Below are 21,675 nucleotides of genomic sequence, written 5' to 3' on the forward strand. Positions count from 1 at the left end.
AAAGTTCTTGCAGCAGTGTATTTACAACCTCAGATGAACACTGATGTTACTTTCATCGGCTGAAAACATTCATCTAACCTCTGTGAATTCAGAGAGGGAAAAACAGGTTACAGGAGACACGAGAGACTGATCCAAAGCTCAGTGAGCGGCTTTACTCGGACTGAAACATCGACTACAGAGCCACTGGCTCCTGTAATTAAAGGTTCCTTCTTTACATTAAATTAAAGAATCATTTGATAAAGATGTTCATTTAGAAGCACAGTCCTCCTTGCTCACATTCAGTTTTGTGTCTGACTGTTGAGGATATACTGCAGTGGCTGAAAATACATATGGAGACGCATCAAACTCAGGAAATATTAGGTATCATAAAGAAGCTGGATTAAGCTCTCTACTGTTCGGAACGGCTTTCACACATGCGCAATGATGCCTTAAAATACCATCTAGGTAGGAAGCTCAGACCAAGGCTAGAAAGTGAGAGAGACCAAAGCACTGAATCTACATTTTCACGAGACTAAACTGAAATTGTAAAGCCAGGGGAAAGTTTAATTTGTGTTTCATCTTACTTTTTATTACTTGTAAAGTGAGTTATTACTTACTTTACAAAAATACAAATGTATAATATATAAATAAAAAGAATAAAACAAATAAAATAATGCATGCATAAATAAATGCTCAAATAAATGCATGCATGCATAAATGCATTAAAATGAATAAATATATGTATAAATACCTTAAATGTACAAATGCATTAAAATGAATTAATATAATATATAAATAAATCCTTATATGAATAAGTGCAGAAATAAATGTATAAATATATATTAAAATAAATAAATATGCTCCAAGTCAAAAGGCACAGTCATCGTGAATTGGATGATGATGAAACCAATCATCAGTGTGTGTTTACAAAAGTGAAAAGCATTTAATCACAGGCTTTATAGTTGTCCACGATTTCATATTGAAGCATGGCACCAATTTAAACACTACATTTTGAATTTTCTGAAGAAAATGTGAGTGGTGCTTGACCTCAAGAATGAGCGTTAGTAATAGTCATGCTCGCTCACCTTGGAAAACAACCATTAAAAATGCATATTAGCATGCTGTCAGACAGAATTCAGAAATTAACTTCAGAATAACGCTCATTAGACTGAAACAAAAAGTGAAATCCTCTGGAAACACGTCATCTGGGCGAGTCAACAATCATGTGAAGTTTACATTAGCTAAATCTGTTATAAATGAATAAATGGAAGTTGACAAATCTGTGCCGAAGTGCAATGAACCGCACACACACACACAGCTCAGAAAAACAACAAGTGACACCAGCCGCGAGCGCTCAACACATTTGTTCAGGTTAGACAGGCCCATTTGTGGGTAATTTATTCCAGTGGATCTGTTGGCACTGGAAAGTGCATGTTGGAGGAATCAGCAGCCGCAAACACACTCTGAGACGAGTGATGACATGACAAAAAAAGATCTCCAGCTCAACAACTTCTCAAATCTCAAAGAGTTAGAAAGACCAGCAGCTGCTTTCAAAGCACTGCGATGAGCTCTGAAGAAATGACAAACCCAGACAAAAAATTCTATAAATTCAGTCAGCTAAAATATTATTTAACCAGCTTACAAAAATAAGTTATAGTATATTAATTCACTGTACACGAGAACTCTTACAAAAAGGAGTAATAATTCACAAAAATAATATTCATTATAATTTTACAATCAGAGTTATTTACCAAATAATCCAATTATCTGGAAATGAATCAAATTATTTATTGGTCACATTCATTAAATCCTGAATTCTTTATGTCATTCCTTACAAGAGCGAGAGACTGAAGCACATGACAGTGTGCAAGGACGCGTGATGAGTGTTTTAATTGAATCAGAACAGGAGACACATCCACAGATAATTACTGCTGAATGACGTGCACCTACTTACAGTCTACCCACAGAGCTGCCATATGTCACTGCTTTAACACACACACACACACACACACACACACACACACACACACACACACACACAACATCCTTACACACTGCATCATACATGCCACTGACAAACATTCATGAGAATTACCTGGATTTCTGCAAGAAATGTCCCAATACAGAACTTTCTGCAGACAACTGTATCATATCAAAGGGTGGTTAAGCAATTACATGTGCTTCTTAAATCAGACATTAATACAATATAATGAATGATTCTTAACTAATAAGCTGCAACCCAAAAATGAGTGCAAAGTCAGTTTCAACGAGTTGTGAAGCAGCAGAGAAAAACAGCAAAAAATAAAATTCACTAATTTTAACTTAAAAAAGTTGCTGCCTTAAATTTCTGAGTATGATCAAATTTATTAAGTAATTTCAACTTAATTTATATTAAACTGACTTTAAATATCAAGTTGAATCTCAAGTAACTTAAAAAAAAAGTTGAAATTGCTCAACTCATTTTGGTGTGTTAAAGTAATGTAAAAACATAAGTTGCCACAAGTTGCTAACTGATCATACATACATATTTTATTTTTGTCTAATTTAATTTTCTTATTTATGCTAATACTTTTGCAATGCAATGCAATGAAATTCATACTGGCCAGGTCATTTAAAGTTAACTAAAGTTAAATAAAGTTAACTAAATTATTTTATTTTACTAAAGTCTGAATGGGAAAATAGAGACTAATATGGGTACTGATTAATTTGTATATTAAAAGTAAAATAAAATAAATATATATATATAAATAACCAATTTCTATTGGGCGGGTCAAGTTAAAAAGGTTCTACCACTGCACTGTAAAAATAAGGCCTCATATTTTACCATCAATAATATCAGAAGAGATGCACTTCTACAACATGCACCAATCACAGCGTCTCATGCAGCTCACAGCATGAAGGGACCTTTAGAGAGAATGTGTGTGTTTGTCTGTGTGTACATACCATGCTGAGTAAACAGGTCGCTGTGGACGACATCAATCATGCAGTTCAACTTCTGCTTCACCAGACGCCCCAGAGGAACTTTGAGAATAAACTCACTGAACAGCTTACTGCAGAGAGAGAGAGAGAGAGAGAGAGAAAGAGGGGGGGTCAGCACTGCTTTTAACTGCACAACTAGAACTTAGTTAACACTAACAGGTGTGTGAAAGTGTTTGTGCATGTCTCTCTTCTCATCTCTACTTGCTGCTGAAGTGACAGCTCATTTCTAAAACATACTAAGTGCCGAGGGCTACACCTCTCTGTCCTCATCTCAACACACACACACACACTCGAGCCCAGGGCACAACAGGAGAGCAGCAGCTCTTTTTGTGGAAAGAACTGGCACTTGAAGAAAGCGGGATGAGAGAGGTCTGGCAGACGATGACAGAATTCAGAGATGGCCTCATTCAGCGTTTGTTTGGTCTCTGTGTGTGTGTGTGTGTGTGTGTGTGTGTGTGTGTGTGTATGTGGAACCCGTGACCTCTCTTGCTGGTCAAACACACTTCTGTGACAATGAACTCTGAGCAAACAGCACAATGCTAACACCGTGTGTGCTAACCAGGCCTCCGGTCATTTTTTCTGTCCTCAATGACAGTCAAAAGTTCCTAACACATTTCCTGAAGCACCTGAACTGGCTCTTCCATCATTGGTCGGTCAAACAAAAGTCTCGTCCCCAACTATTGCTCAGGATGCTTCCTGTTCAGAATCTGTGGTTTTACTTTTTTAGGAGAATCAACAGATAAATGACTTATTTTTGTTTAAACTGTGAAAAAAAAAATAAACATAAAAAGAGATTACATTACTGTCATCACAGGAATGCAAACAGGAAGGAAAGCAAACGGAAAGAGAAAGTTGAACGAGGAAAGAAGGTGGAAAGTAAAGGGAAAAGAACAGAAAGGGAAAAGACAAGGTGGGAAACAAAGGACAGTGGGAAAAGGGAAAGAGGCCAGGTTTATTCTCTGGTAGTGGAGAGAAGCACAGGAGACTGAAGAGACACAGCAGGGGCTGAAATCCTCTTAACCACACCAAGCTCTCCAACACAGAGAAAGAACCAGCAGGATTAAAGAACAAGCGATGACGAGAAGAACAGAACGAAGCTTTGCAAAGTGGGAAGACAATTACAGCGAGAGGTCACTTCAGTCAGGACACAGATGGATCTCAAAGCTCAAGTGTTTATCTGGCACATCTGAGGACAACCAGCTGTTAAATACACCACTAAACTAAACACACCATCAGCTACTGACCAACCCGTATCAGCTGACCACTAGCTGCATGCACACAAGCATTCAACAGCTCTCAGTATGAAACATCACCAAACACAACAAGAACACAAATTACTCAGGGAATCTGACAAGAATCCCGCTGATACAAAATGTCACGTCTAGGAAAATTGGTTTGGTGAGGAAAGGCCGTCATCAGCTAAACTTTTGAGAAGCAGCGGGATTCTTGCCATCATTTCTTACTGTGTGTGTGTGTGTGTGTGTGTGTGTGTGTGTAGTAAATTTAGCCATCACAAGAGCCGCCTAACTCCATTATAATGCCACTCAGGGAGGAATGCATTATCCAGACCAACAGACAGGATGGGCGAGTGACCGCCGCATCTCCACGGCAACGGGATAATTTTGCGCTGATTGTGTGTTGAATCTAAAGCGTGCGAGAAAGACTTGAGCGGCAAAGCGACACGGTAACTTTAATGACACATGAACAAAACAGAAAGATGTTGATGATGTGTTTGAAACGTGTGTGAGGAGCATCAGACTGAAGAACTCAACTACTCAGACCTGATTTCATTAGCAGCCCCTCAGAGTCACTTAGATGGAGACAGACACACGAGGAGAGACACGGGAGGAGATGAAAGGCACGAGGAGAGAGACGGGTGAGGACCAGGAGAGAGAGACATGGGGAAAGAGAGACAGGGTGAGGATAACAATATTGGGTTTTGTTTGTGAGAGAGAAAACAGAAAACAGACAGGATGAGGACAGAGAGAGAGACAAGGAGAGTGAGACGGGACCGGCAGGGAGACATGAGGACAGAGAGAGAGAGAAAGAGAGAGAGACAGGATGAGCGACAATTTTGAGCAGAGCGATATTGTAGAAGTGAAAAACTAAAAGTCAAATAAGGGTAATTCTAAGCCGATACAGTTACTAGCCAGATGACATCATTTCAACTAAAAAAAAAAAAAAAAAAAAAAAACACATCAACACTAAAAAACACTCACTTTTCCTTAAACTCATTATATACTTTTGCCCGTGTGCAAACATGCCAGTATTAAAACATGCTACTAACAACAACAGTTAATAAAAATCTTTATTCCAAAAAGATATAAACATGAACAATGTCTGATAAACTCACCTGAGCTCCTTTGGATCAAAGACCAGTTTCAGATCATTGACGATAGTCGGGACGTATTTCAGTGCAGCACCCTGCAATTCACAAAATATACATATCAGCTTGATCAATGCTCTAAAAATCCTTTAAAACATGGAACAAGAGGGGGAAATCTGAGTTAGCCAGCATGAAAAAAGCATTTGAGAGGACTGTGTAAATTTCTGCTGAATTGTGCTGTCCATACTCTGTAAGGATGAACAATGAGGAATCGGAGTGACTTCACATTGTTTAAGGAACGACATGAAGGTGTCAAGAGCCTCGTTTGATGATCATCAGAGACACTGGCTGCTGATAATTCTCATCAGCCCCTCTGCGCTCAGAGCAAATCCAGCTGTGCAGAGCGAACGGTCAATGAAAGATGAAGCTCAAGCAGAGAAGATGGTCATAAAACACAAATACTAAAATACTCTCCAACACCCCCATCAATAAAGCGAGCACAGATGAGCCATGAACACGCGTGTTTCCTCCTCTAACTGCTTCTCTTAACATTTAACACTACTGACAAACACTCATCTAGAAATCTGAGCTCGTACTTACTCTCAACCAACAAATGGTCCAAACAAGCAAATAACACTTATCATAATGCAACGCAATGATATAAATAAATATATAAAACGCAACAAACAATAGAAACTGTTCATTGCCTGAAATATAAATAAATAAATGTCCAACTAAAGTTTATCTGAAAGTGAAATACATAGTCTGTAAATATATAAATATATATATATATATATATATATATATATATATATATATATATATATATATATATATATATATAATAAAGTTTCAATATGTAAAACAAAAAAATTAAAAAAATTAATAAATGAAAAAAAATCTAAAGTTTAAGAATGTTAAATACAATGTCTAAATAATAAATAAATAAATAAATATAACCAAACAAACAATTAATAAAATATAAATACAAACAGAATATGAGATACAGCGGTTCAAAAAAAAAGTTTTAGACAAACAAAATGTCTAAAAATTAATTAATAAAAAAAAAAAAAAAGTTTCAGAATGTTTAATAAATAAATTTCTAAAACAATCGATCACTACACAAGCAGATTTCAGCAGAATGGGAATGTCTACTGATCGGTTTCTCCAGTTGGTATAAATCTGTACTTACAAGGATGTTGATCTTGGTGACCTCACCTGATATTCCAAGAACAATATTCAGTCAAATTTTAGGATTGGGGCTTCAACAGCCTTCTGGTTTGTATGAGTAGTTTCAGTTGTCTTTGATAAAGTTTGACAGGAATCTTGTTCCAGGATCAACAACAGGACAACGTCTGGAAGCTTTAAAACCTTGTTTAAGGAAAGACTCAACTCACAGCTTCATTGTAAAACAGCTTTACTGCCATTCAGCTGATAAATGTCTGGTTTTATTCTAGTCACATTTAGAGATGTGTGAGTCCTGAGAGTTTACAGATCTGGATTTAAAGCGGCTCCTTCCTGTTTGATCCTCATCATGGTGTCAAATTCTGACGTACTTTGAAATCATTTAAAAGAAAAAAGAAAGCGTCTGAAAGCGGTGTGAACCAAGAGTCAACACAGGCAGTGATGGATGGGTTATGAAGTTTCCCATTTGATAAATATTCTCTTCCCAGCAGCCCACATAGCGTCTGATTTAACCTGAGAGTTTGCTGCAAAATGAGGTGTTGGAGTTTACTAAAAAAGTGAATATCTGAGGCCGTAACTTGCTTTTGATTTGATGTGTTTTGAAATTGTAACACACCAGTCAGGCCGAGAGTTTTACAGCAGACTTCACAGAAAGTTTGTCACTTTACTGGAGTACATCACACCAACTGTCCACATTTTAGGATGCTGGAGAGTTTGGATCACAATTACACATAGTTTTTAAAGGACAACACAAGCAACGCAAGGAAACAAAAGCCTGTGGACTATTTTATGTTATGGCAAAGAACTGATAAGATGGACAATGATAATAATACCAAGACCCATATATATATGTGTGTGTGTGTGTGTGTGTGTGTGTGTGTGTGTGTGTGTAATACATTCATGATGCATTAAAAAAAAAATGTATATAAAATGTATGGAAAAAAGTATTAAAGCCTCATGTCATCTCAAAAAGTTCCATCACTCAGAATTATAAATACATAAATAAATAAAAAAAATATTCTGTAAAAATAAATGAATTAATAAACTAATTAATACAAAAATGTATCAAAAAATTATAAAAATGTAATAAATGTGTCAGAATGTGAAATAAAGAAACAGACAGATAGATGGATGTTATTTTCAGTTTAGTTTGGTAACATTAGTGGTGAACACATGACACACTTTAGCTTCATTTCCCCCTAAAACAACTCAACAAAGCAGAAAAGAGAAAAACAAACCCGACGTGTGTAGTAACAGGGTTCGTACAGAAACTGCAAAATGAAATTCCAGGACTTTCAAGGACTTTTCTAGCACTTTTTTTGTTTTCAAGGACTAACATCAGCGATCACAATATCTTTCAAATTCTAATAAATAAACTAATAAAACAAAATAGTACAAATAGAGTGCCGCACATGCAAAGCAAGCAATGGCTGTGGCAACTTGAAAGAATACTATGGCAAAGTTATTTCCTTGTTCAAAGTGATATTTTAATGAATATATGATTGACCTGAAGAGTAAAAGCTTCATCATACACTTAGAAAGTTATGAGCTATATCATGCTCGTAGACACTAGGGGTGTGACAATACACTTAGCTCACGAGATGAGACAAAATCCAGATACTTGTTTACTAGAACGAGACTGTATTTTAATAACATTTTAAAGAAATGTTCAATGACATTTAAACATTTAACTAATCTAGAGCCATAACTAATGATGATCTTGGTAATCAAGTAATACAGATTATTTTGACAACTGAGTAATCTGATATTTTTAAGTAATAAAAATAAACCTAACTAAGTGAAAAACAGGCTTTATAGTGACTACATTTATATATATATATATATATATATATATATATATATATATATATATATATATATATAAATATATATATTAAACTAATGATGAGACAATAATAATTGGTTCAAATAAAGAATCAAAACTAAGTAATCACATGGTTTTATTGAACAACTTTTAAAAAACAGTGTAATATGTTTATACATAATATTATGTATTATAACAAATACCTCTAGAGGGCGAAAACGGCCTGGTGATGTTTCATTTTACTGCGTGATTCAACAACGTTTAATTCCATGTAATTTTAATATTTGGCCACCATATAAACTCAGAGCAAGGGTTTGAACTTTTATTTTGAAATAGCGATGTACAACAAATCACATAATAGAAATATGTTGATGTACTCTCCTGTGCTTAAATATTTTTATTAATGGTTTGCGTTATAAATTTAGTGAGATAACGCACACTGTTTTCCCAGATGAACGTTAAAGCAGCCCAAACTCACAGCATTTCCAGAGGAAGAGTGTCAGACTTTATACATGTTCCCAAATGAAACCTAAACGAACAGCACGTGTAATAAAAGACTGAACCATATAATGCAAGCACTATCAAAAGTTCTACCACAAAATCAACTTTTTACTGATATCGCGATTCGTGAGACCGCTTTTCACCTCCAGGAGTAATATTGCGAGATCTCGTCCGCTGCTAAAAGCCAGGAGAAACAGCTCTTTCTTTATATCAGACGTGCTGCATGGTTCATTTTGCGAGAAAATAATGTTTTTATCTAAAAGAAAAATTAAAGCGATAGTTCACCCAAAAATTTAAATTTGATGTTTATCTGCTTATCCCCAAGGCATCCAAGATCTAGGTGACTTTGTTTCTACAAATTATGATTTTTAGCTTCAGGCGTTGCAGTCTCTCAGCTGTACAATGCTTGGCAATGGTCACAGAATCTATGAGAGAAAAGAAAATAAAAAAACACATGCACAGAAAAATCCAAATTAAACCCTGTGGCTCATGACTATACACTGATGTGTAAAGACACAAAACGATCGGTCTGTGCAAGAAACTGAACAGCATTTATATATATATATATTTTTTTTTTTTACGTCTGATTCATGCAATGTCCAAACTGTTAGAACTCTTGTGAACGCGCTTCACAGCAGCCTGCATCATCTTCTTCTCGTTGCTTTATGGCAGATCACAGACTTTTAAGTGCATTACCGCCACCTACCTCTCAAATGGACCATTGACACTCCTCACACAACAAGAAGAAGATGATGTCTCAGGCGCCTGCTGCTGTGATGCGCGATCACAAGAGTTCTAACAGTTTGGACATTGTGTGAATCAGAGGTAAAAAAAAAACTAAATAATATTGTTCAGTTTGTTGCACAGACCGATCGTTTTGTGTGTTTACACATCAATGTATCGTCACGAGCCGCAGGGTTTAATTTGGATTTTTCTGTGCATGTTTTTTTTTTCTCTCATAGATTCTGTGATCATTGCCAAGCATTGTACGGCTGAGAGACTGCAACGCCTGAAGCTAAAAATCATAAATTGTGTTCTACTGTAGAAACAAAGTCACCTACATCTTGGATGCCCTGGGGGTAAGTAGATAAACATCAAATTTTCATTTTTGGGTGAACTATCCCTTTAATACTAATTTCATATATACTGCCTTTTAAACAAAGTACTTTTTTGTAAATATGGCAGTTTTCAAGGGTTTTCCAGGACTTCAATTTGAAAAAGTCAATTCAAGTACTTCAAGCACTTTAAGCACCTTGTACGAACCCTGGTAGTAAAAACAGAGCAGCACAAGCTGAAACTGTCATACTGTTTAAATAATAAGTGTGAGGCGATGTGAACACAATGTACTTCCAGCTGACATGCGGTTTCACTCACGTCGTCTCTAGCTTTCCTCTTGCAACAAGGCCAGTGAAGAGAAAAGCGCATTCCTTCCCTTGACAGTGCGTCTTAAGATCAATTTTTAATTTTCTGACAAAACCACTAAGATCTGAGTCAGCGGCAGACCTGCATCGCTCCAGGCCGACTCACGACCCGTCCACGAGGCCGCGGAGCATGTGTGTGGTGGAACAGAGGTGTGTTAATGCAAAAAAAGGAGTGACAGGAAAGGTCAGTGACAAAAAAATTAAAAACTGCACACAAATGGAGGAGGAGTGGAGAAACAGATGGAAGGAGAGGAGGACAGATAAAGTACCTTGAGGAGAAGCTAAAGAGGGCGAAGCCAGAGCCACAGTGGACAGAGGAGGAGGTCAGGTGACGAGAGAGACACACAAACACACACTTCAACACATGAAAGACAGAAACATACATATTCATGTCCAACAGAAGAAACAGAGCAGCATTCTGGGAAGATGTCCTGAGATACAGAACCTCCAGATACACATTTAGCGGTTATCATTTTCTCTTTTCTATGCAATGAAAGTGTACACTGCCATTCAAAAATTTGGTTTTGGTTAAATTTATCAGTTAAAAATGTTTTTCAAAGATGTCTCTTATGCTCATCAAGGCTGTGTTTCTTTTATCAAAAATTGAGTAAAAATAGTAAAATTGTCAAATATTATTATAATTTAAAATAACTGTTTTCTATTTGAACATATTTTCAAATATAATTTATTCCTGTGATGCACAGCTGAATTTTCAACATCATTACTCTAGTCTTCAGTGTCACATGATCCTTCAGAAGGAACATTTCTCATTATTATCAGTGTTGAAAACAGTTGTGCTGCTTCATATTTTTGCAGAAACATGATACTTTTTACTAGAATAGATGAACAGAACACCATTTATTTTAAATATACTCTTTTGTAACATTATAAATGTTTTTACTGTCACTTTTGACCAATTTTAACTGTCCCTGATGAAGAAAAGAATCAATTTCTTCAATCAATCAATCAATAATTCAATCTCACTGATCCAAAACTTTTAAATGGTAGTGTATTTTTAAAAAGTGTCCTTGATGTGAGAAATAAACCAAAATTGTTTTTTTTTAATCCACAACTGATCTCAAATCTCATTCATATTATTACATATTCAAATACACTGCATAAAGACGTCAAATAAATAAGTAAAAGTGAAGACCTAGTCACTATATTTGCCAAAATTAGCAAGGTTAGTAACATTAAATCTATGAAAGATCCTGAGTTTCTAGACGTTGTAGCAAGTCGATAGACTATATATTAACATCGAAAAAAATATTCATGACAGCAACTGTATATTCCATTAGTTTGTGTTCTGACTCTTAATTCATTTCAGTGAAATTCAATATTTAATCATTATTAACTTTTCTTAGAGACATAGAAATGTTACTTAAATGTCCCTAAATGGCACATAAAAATTAAAACTAGAGTACGACTTCTCTTACGTAGAGTTTCTTTTGCTGTCTAAGTGGGCAGTTTTGAGCTTTGCAAAACTATGTAATGTTTGACATAAATTATGCCAAATTTCATTGCTTGTCATATCTCATAACTGATTAAGAAGCAACAATTATGAACATATGAGTGTGCAAATGCATTTTGAGAGGTGCTTTTATAGCAATCAAAGTTTTCCTCTCATAAAGCATCATATGACTTTACAAGAACTGGAACATATCCTACGTCTAATGTCCTTTTTCAGCCTTTGTTATATGTAAAAGAGCAGCATGAACATTTTTAGAAACATCTCATTTTTGTGCTCCATTTGTGAAATGAACAGATGTGTAAATATTTTAGTTTTTCTAGACTTAATGCTCTATTAACGCAGCACTTAAACATCCAGCTCATCAGAAACCGGCTCCTAGAGCGTTCTCACCTTCACCCCGCCGGTCCCTTCAGCACTGCTGTTCATCATGGCGTTAAACGAGGCAAAGAGATTCCTCAGGGACTCCATGAAATCACTCTCGCCTTTGTTCTCGTAGAGCCTGACGGAAAACACACAAACAGCAGATGATCAGGGGCTCGAGCGGCGAGAATCAATTCATCTAAATCATCAGAGAGGTAGCAGATCTATGACATCAAACTAGCCGGAGCCATACAAATCCACATCAAAAACAATGTCTCAAATTCCACACACACTCCCACCTGTTCTCTGGCACCTCTAAACTAGCTCCTGATTACAGGCTGATCAGATTGATGAATTGCTTGGTAATCTAGTTTGAAGGGCAGAGAGCTGACGGGCGTCTCGGCGCTGCTCCAAAGAGCCACATAAACACCAGGAGGATTCCCGTGCTCACGCTTTCATTAAACGCTCACCGACGGCCTTTGCTGATGAGATTAGTGCCAGCTGGTTTTCTGTGCTCTGGTTATGGTGAGGGTCAGACATTCTCGACCTCATCCGGAGTGTTTACATTAGACCGGCCCTCCATCAACACACAAACACACGCTTAGCTAATGGCCCGTCAAAAATACCAAAATATTCTTCACGCTCCAGCTGACCATTCATTATTTTGAAGTGCTTTATACACATTAATTACTATAGTAAAGGGGAGATATGGTAGAATTGTATTATTTTAATCAAAGTTTAAAAACAGTTCAAGGTCCTCCGTAAACCCAAAATCAAACAAAAAATAAGACATTTTATTTTGCAAAAATCAGTCAATCAAAAACAAAATTAATAAATTTTAAGAAATGTTGAGGTCTTATTTAAGCCCAAAATATAATAGAAAAATAAGAAATTATATTTTGCAAAAAATAATTCAATAAAAATAAACAAACAAACTGTAAAGATTTTTTTAATAAATAAGAAAAATTGTATTATGCATAAATAAGTTACTCATGGTCATACTTCACCACAAAATCACAAAAAAAAAAAACTAAATAGCAAAAAGCAAAATAATTAATCATGGTAGTATGTCTTGTATACATATTATATTATACATATGTGTGTGTGTTTCTTTTTTTTAGATGCTGGTTTAAAAGTCATCAGAAATATCTGAATGAGAATAATGCAATAGAAAGATCCTGAGCAGAGCTGCAGTAAACACTGAAATCAATGAACATTTGTTGAGACCGCATATTGACACATTTTTCCTGTCTGACACTGTTAGCTATTCAAACTTATGATAATTGTTATTTTTGGCCATATTTCTCATCATTTCCATTGCAGTCTGCAGCCCTGTCTAGCTGATCTCTGACTCGAGGACGTGTGCGGTCGGGCTGGGCATGAGCAGCAGGTCGAGTCTGTGAGCGCGCAGCGAAGTCAATCAGATCAGACTCTGCTCATTAGTGTCTCTCACAGCGGTCTGCGGTGTCAGGCGCTCGGAGCATTCAGGTAGTTAAAGAACTGAGATCGTCTGCTCAGACAGGCCTGAGAGACACCATCATATACTTCACCTGTACACAACAAGCTAATCACCAGTGCTGAACTTAATTTAGGCTGAGTCATTACTCAACGTCCTCCGTCTCCTTAAATCAGCGCTGCTGCCCGTTCCACTTCCTGTCCGCCTCAAACACATCCTCCATCCGCCAGGAAACAAGGGTACTTCGGTTTGATGAAGGTGTGGCATTTCAGATTTGCCCATTAAATCACCCTATCACATCTCTTAGCCTTAACTGCAGCTTATTGGCTGGGAAACACACATCACGAAGGAGGAAAAGAAATATGTTTTGGTATATATGCTGGATATGCCAACATTTATTATCTGTTATTATCAGCTTGCCTTCACCCACTGCACAACACAAATATTAAAGCTGCGCAATTAAAAAATAATAATAATCCAAGTTTGCTGTTTGTAAGGCGGCACAACTTGGCCAGAAAGTTGAGATTATATATGAGTATGGCTATAAAATTACTAATATTGTTGGCTATAATACGAATATTGTTGGCTCTTTGACAAATTGCTTTTTAATTGAATGTATAAATGTAAATGTAATGTAAATAATAATAATAATAATAAATAAATAAAATAATGACTAAACAATAACTAATTAAGCACTAAAACACTAAACAAAAAATATAATTATTGTAATATTTCACTGTAAAATAAAAAATCATTTAAAAATAATAACAACAAACAACAAAAATCATTGATAACAAAATCAAAAAACTATTACATTTTTTTTGCTTGTCTATGTTATTTAATATTCACACTAATCCATACCACAATCCCACTTATATTTAGTTTTTTTTTTTTTTTTTTTTTTTTTGCAAGCACCAATATAAATCACAATATTTTCATTTTTTATATTTCTTAATGGTCATCAATGGATAATGGTGCTTCAAGCCCCCAAAGTTTCTACTGCCAAAGCAAGTCAACCTAGCTTTCATTCCCTGGTTCAGACTACAAGCACAACTCCTCGGATTCGGGCGTGTTATGCGTAAAGCTCAGATGTGAGATGAATAAAACAAAACATGAGAGCTCTGAATGTGAAGGAAGAACATACTGGTTGAAGAGAACGCGGGATCTCACGATGAACTTGAAGATGTACTCCAAAGCCTTCAGAGCTTTCAGCAGCTGCTCCGTCAGCTTCTCGGCATTATCCACGTAGTTCTTCAGGACTTTTGTCAGCTTTCTGAAAACATATCCACACACAGGGTGTTTTTACAAATCAAAACAAGGCACAGAGTAACACAGAGACGGCAGAATTTGCCACTCACGTGTAGGCCAGGGTGGCGCTAAAGTGCTTGCGGATGTAAGTCTCCAGAACCGGATTGAAATGATGGAACTTCCTGTCTGCGATCAGTCCGATTATGAAGACCTTTCAAAACCAAAAGAGACATTTATTAAAATAAATATATATATATACATATATATACATACATATATATATATATATATATAAAACATTTTTGAAAATTAAACATGCATATTAAAATGTTATTATTTAATTTTTTTTTATTTTTTTATTATTTATTATTATTATATAAATTTAAATTAAAAATATTAATTCTACTTTTAATTATTATAGAGTAGCAGTACTGGTAACATGCTATAACTATAATTCAGCACAACACACAATACTCTGAGCAGTTTAGATTAAAAAAATATATCTCTGCCTAAAATATTCCTATTATTTCCAACTAAAACATACAACATTTATATTAAACCATTTCTATTAAATATTAAACAAGAAACAAAAACTTCAAAAGTTCTTGTTTAAAACTGAATCTAATTAATGTTTAGCAGAAGTGCTGATAACATTTTATTGTAATATTTAAAAGACATTAGTTGAACATGACACACATCAGACTCAGACTAAGCTGTTAAAATATGTACATTAACATCGGCCTAAATTAATCATAATATTTAAAAAGACAAATTTAAAAATGGAAAGAAACATGGCTATTAATATTAGTAATTACACAACAGCCTATATATATATACACACACACTTTTTTTATATATCATGAGAATCTTACCAGAGCATCAAACACTAGAGTATCAAAGGTCTCACTGTCCGAGTTCTCCATCATAATGTTGAAGAGGGCGTCCAAAGTGTCCTGCAGAAACTACACACACACACACACACACACAGATTACAAGATGAAAGAGGAACACAAACAACACACACAGCATAGTGTGATGGTCAGTGTAACAGGACGATTTTAAAAGCTCTGTGCTTTGTTCTGAATCATTTACTGAAAAAGCGTAAGTGTGCAAACAGATATGCTGTCAGCTTCAGGGACTGTCAATCTAAAGCACATGCTGTCCACTGTAATGTCTGCTGTCATTCAGTTGATGCTCAATGACAATCCACCAAGGACATCACAGCAGGAAGAAAATTACAGCTTGAATCGAGCTACACAGACCTATATGTGCCACAATTCAGACACGAGAGCAGCACTTTCATTCACTCGGCTCACTTTCATCTCACTGAATGTATCTGTGTAATACCTACAGTATATTAGTTCTCAATGACACAGAGCATGCAAAAATGGCATGTACTCAGGAATATATACAAGATTATGGTCCCTTCAAGTGGAAAGAATAATTAATATGTGAGAACTAATTATTCTCATTTAAAAAGAGACTGAAAATACTAAGGTGACAAAGACACAAGATAACAAATGTAAAATAAATTAAAACAAACAAATGAAAAAAATTAAAGCTTTAATAAATAAAATTAATTTAACAAATAAATACATAGAAATTATACAAATGAAGCAAAAAAATAAAAAACAAAATAAAAACAAATAAATTATACAAATGAAAAACAAATAAAGTCACACTTAAATAAAACCAAAGAACAAACAAATAAACATTTGGAACAAAGAAATAGATGTTAATTTTATTTATTTATACACTCAAAACATCATAAATACATGTGTAACCACGAAATTATAAATATTATAAATTTTCCCTGAGAACCACATACTGTATATAACTAAGAGCAAAGTGTATTATATTGCATTATGAAAACAAATGCATAATACACATTTCTAAAAAAAGTTTTCCAAAGAATTTTTAAAAACAAAACTTTCCCCCACATACACACACACACACACACGTTGAGGTTTATAAATAAGATTGTTTGCACATATGCTCCATTTCTGCACTTACAAATTCAGTGTGAAAACTCATTTAAAAGCTGAAATGCTCCACCTGAGGACGAGTGCGGGAGCTTGTGTTTGGCACATCTGCTGCGTGGCCTTTGGTTACAGTCACTGCGAGAGAGGAAGAATGTGCCCTTGAGGGGAAATAAATAACCGCTCACACTAACGGCGTTCAAGCTGCCCCGTATATTCAGGACAGAACAGGTCACAACAGATACGAAAGTCTAAGTCTATAACAGTCATCAATCTGTCTTCAGGCTGAGTGTTAAAGGTGCCTCTCTACACACATAACTCTAAGCAATCAAATAAAATAAACCGCAAGAGATGGAGGTAGAGAGAACATTATAGTAATGAAAGGAAGAGATGATTCTTCCTGAGGAGAGTAAGTTTACTTCAGTCGTGCAAACTTAATATCTATTAGGATATTTGTTCACTGAGTTGCAGGCAATAGAAATGTGAACTAATGCCAATTTAGAATTTAGCAATTCAGGTTATGAACTTAAGTTAATGATTCTTCTTGATTCCGTTAATGATTCTTTAAGAATCTAAAGAATATTTAAATATACTAAAAAGCAATAGTGCTTTATGACAACATTTTATTATTTTCTAAAACTGCTTTAACTGCAACAACTCATGAGTTCGAGCCTTGTTTTGAGTCTTGATTCGTTTGAATCAAAAGAATCATTTGCTCGTGAGTCACACTGTACAATGTGTACTTTAATGTTATGTTCATCCTTGCATGAACGTTGAGGAAATTGTAATATAAATATGTTGTTGATTATTTATAAAGTATTTCATGGCTTTCCTTCTCAAATTCAATTCAGACATATCAGCTACAATAAAAGTAAATGATTCAGTGGTGAAAAGAAAGACAAGTCGTATAATTTGTATTGCATAAAAAATGCATCACTATATAACAAAAATATTTAATAAATAAATATTTACAAATTAAAAATATTTATTTATCTTTTTTAAAAATAAAAAACAGTATACAGTATAAAACAGTGATTTAAAAAACTTATATTTATCTATTTATTTTTCATTCATTCAACATTTTAATTATATATGTATTTTATAATTCTTATTTTTATATATATATATATATATATATATATATAATTATATATATTATTTTAAGTATTATTCTATATCATAGTATTATTAAATAATTGCGTCCCAAAGTCATGTCGAGTTCCTCCTCAGATTTTCTGATAGAAGCTTCCATCCTCCAAATGTCAGATAACAAATAAACCGGAAGTAAAAGCTTCTTTTAAAAGTTGCGGTGCCCTTGAATCATTCGGCAGAGGTTTTCTTCAGTGTGTTTATAGTGAAGTGAGTGATCTGGGCAGATTCCTGAAGAAACCCCTATCAGGAACACAAAAGCCATTCTGCAGCATTATTACGACATTCACAGCTTTTATGCAGCACTCCTGCGTCGTCCGCTGAAATCCAATTCCAAACTTGGCAGTGGTAGGAAGGTGTTTTAGTACACAGCGTGAGGAAAGTACATAATCATGTTGAGTGGGACGCCTGCAGGAAACATTAAGGGAAGTCTGAGTGTCTGTCCCTCTGGGTGGTGAGCGCAGAATTATTCACTCGGTGTCTGGCCAATAAATGCACTGCCGTGTGATCGTGTGTGTGTGAGAGAGAAACTCACGTACTGTAATTCAAATTAATACCTGTATTAATTAACATCCAAATTAATACCACCCAGAAACAACATCCAACTTCAAACCAACAAGTAGAAAACAACCAACTAAATACACACACCTCAGATTTTAATAGTTTTTCTGTAGTTGAGGAAATTTTGCAATATATCTGTAGTTGTACCTTGTCCCAAATTAAAACTACTTCTTACACATACTGTAAAAAGATCACCGTTCCAATTCCATATAGTGATTACAGTATTTATTACAACAAATTTAATCTAATAATTTGAACAATCAGACAATATTTATATAAAAATCAAAAAACATTTATCATCACTGCCCCCAAAAAAAAATATTAAATAATTTGGAAAAAATATAAAAAAACTGAACTTTTATTTTATGTGTTATATAAAAAAAAAAAAATATATATATATATATATATATATATATATATATATATATATATATATATATATATATATAATATATATATATATATATATTTTTTTTTTTTATATTATTTTTTTTATTTTTTATTTTACATGTTATTTAATATTGTTAATAAAAATTGGCTTTTTATTTCACAAAATATTATGGGTGGGTGGGTGCTTGTATGGAAATTACAAAAATATTTAATAATTATAACAAATATATATAATTATAATTATAACAAACAAACCAACAAACAAACAAACAAACAAACAAACATTACATACATACATACATACATACATACATACACACACACACACATACATATCCATCCATCCAATTACTATATCATTATAAATGATATAATATTTTTAATTTTATAGTATTTTATATGAATAATTACAACATTTAAGATAATTAATTAATTAATGTGCAATAGTATATTTATAAAAGTTAAAAAAGTCAAACTAATGTTAACCGACCCAACTGTATTGTACTAAATTTCACCAAGTCAGCTTGAAATGTTTGCAAGGCTTTTGCAGTGGAGGTCTTCAGCAGCTATCTGAAACACCTGCCATATGGTTCTGCTTGGCTGTTTTATATTTCTGTGGCAGAGACATGACAGAAAGGCTGCAGAATCTGTTAGAGAGAGGTGAGGGGACATTTACAGCACACGTCTCTGCCTCCATCTTTCTCTCTCAGCGCTGACAGCTCGAGTGTGTTTGCCTTCAAACACGGCCAGAGAAATCACTGCATGAGACACACCGCCTTCAGGAGCAAACTGGCAGTCAAACGCTTGATCCGTGAGGGAAAGTAACGAAATCAACAGAGCTTAGCCTTATCTTAGAGGGGCTTTTAAATCATATGCTGCATTATATTAGCCATGTGAATATAACACTCTACAACAGACAGAAATCACTAGACATTCAATGACTGTGGTTCCAATTCCACTTCCTGATTACAACAATCACTCGATTCTGAATGTGTAGCTTTAATTACAAGAACAACCAGCAACTTGGTTATATATACAACCAGTTCACTGGTTACTCTAATGAATTTTATTTCCAATAATCTGACTTCCAGGCCTGGAAAACAATTGAAACATTTCCTGAACATTTCAATTTCAAACCTTAGCGAGCTTATTTTGAGTTAGATATGATGAAAGTAACGACCTGAGTTAACTGATTTAGTGAGAAATAACACTTAAACTTAAAACTTAGACTAACAATTCACACATTCAAAAAAATAAATAAAGAAAAAAATAAATAAACGGTCTGTATGAGTTAATTTTTCAAAACGTACAACTTATTTTAATTTAATTTAATTTAATTTAATTTAATTTAATTTAATTTAATTTAATTTAAATCCTGGAGAACACAAACATAAAAAATTCATAAACATACAAAAAGCAAAATAAAAGCTTATTTTGAACATTTCTATAATTTCACAGGCCTAACCACACACCGTACTGGAGCACTTACAGAAATGCAATTTCTAAAAATATCTTGGCATGTTTTGCTGTTGCCTTCCAAAAAACCTAATAAGCAAAAAGCTTCTGAAGTGCATCAGAGAGTTCATTCACAATTTCATATCATAAATCAAAGCGCAAGTCTCCACACCAACTTCAAACGTTTACATTAGCAGCAGGAATGTCTGCATGAATCCAAACGGAGGTAAGGAGGAAAGCTGCAAGTTTGTGTCTCTGTCCGTCAGAAGAGTCACACGTACCTTGACCACCTCGCCTCCCTCCACTTTCATCAGGTGACGGAGGTTCTGCTGGAGCAAACTAGTGTTGGATCTCCACTTCAGCAGCCCCAGGAGATCAACTACAGGAGAGCAGAGAGAACCCACATTAGCACATTCACCTCTCCATCCTGCACATGAAACATTCATCATACAGAGACATATGAATAACATGAGCTCTCCGTCTGACTGCTCAAAAACCAAAACACAAGAGAAATGAATTTAATTCACTGCAATTATGAAAAAAAAAAAAAAAAAAAAACATCTACAAACAAGAAACTGAAAATGCTAAGCGGTTTATCAATCAGTGTTCATGAATTAAACAAACAGATTCACCCACAATGATTCATGAGGTCACAAACGCTCTTTAAATGATTGGATGAATCAGACTGTTAAATAGAGGAACTCTGGGAAACACTCTTGAGGACTGGAGGATACGGAGAGATTTACAGTTCAGCCGGTTCCCTTGAGGACTCACATCACCGCCGGAGCGGCTCCCATAGTGATAGTCATGGCAACAGGAGCGACTGACTTTTTAACCTGAAACGAGGCATTCCAACAATCACTTGAAAACAAACCAAAGTGAAATGACGTAACCTGGTGAGAAAAGATGTTTCCAGGGCTGTGTTTAGAAGGGCCGTCATAGAGAGAGATTGACACAAACCTTGGTCGTAGTAGGTTAGGTCTAAGACATCATACTTCAAATGAAAACAAAATTAGAACTTGTTTATAATTGTGTGGTTTTATAAATCTAAAAAAAATAAAAATAAATCAATTAATCTATATAAAAAAAAATTAAATAAAATAAAAAATAATACAAATTAAGTATTAAATATAATATTTTTAAATAAATTTATATTTATATAAAAAAAAATATGAATATATAAATTTAAACAAATATATATATATAAAATTTCTATTTTTTTAATAAAATTTATCAATGTTATAAAATATATTAGTTTCATTTATCAATTAAAATTTAAAAATAAAATTTTATTAATAATAATAAAAATACATTTTATAAAATAATAATAAAAATAAAACATTTCATAAAATAATAATTTCATATATATATTACATATTATATTTGTTTG

The 21,675-nt window shown here is 34.4% G+C and overlaps 1 protein-coding gene across 1 annotated transcript in view; it reads right to left on the reverse strand.

The window, feature by feature from the left end:
- LOC109092652 (dedicator of cytokinesis protein 1-like) overlaps window positions 1-21,675 on the reverse strand; it is a 195,070-nt gene that overhangs the window by 139,289 nt on the left and 34,106 nt on the right. Inside the window, exons 19-25 of the mRNA XM_042768077.1 lie at window positions 20,567-20,664; window positions 15,624-15,713; window positions 14,862-14,962; window positions 14,648-14,776; window positions 12,078-12,186; window positions 5,312-5,382; window positions 2,923-3,029 (exon numbers count right to left, since the gene is read on the reverse strand). Coding sequence (XP_042624011.1) covers window positions 2,923-3,029; window positions 5,312-5,382; window positions 12,078-12,186; window positions 14,648-14,776; window positions 14,862-14,962; window positions 15,624-15,713; window positions 20,567-20,664 — 705 coding nt within the window. The remainder of the gene's footprint in view (window positions 1-2,922; window positions 3,030-5,311; window positions 5,383-12,077; window positions 12,187-14,647; window positions 14,777-14,861; window positions 14,963-15,623; window positions 15,714-20,566; window positions 20,665-21,675) is intronic.

This window comes from Cyprinus carpio, chromosome A12 (genome assembly GCF_018340385.1).
Source record: "Cyprinus carpio isolate SPL01 chromosome A12, ASM1834038v1, whole genome shotgun sequence".
In the NCBI taxonomy this organism is placed as follows: domain Eukaryota; kingdom Metazoa; phylum Chordata; class Actinopteri; order Cypriniformes; family Cyprinidae; genus Cyprinus; species Cyprinus carpio.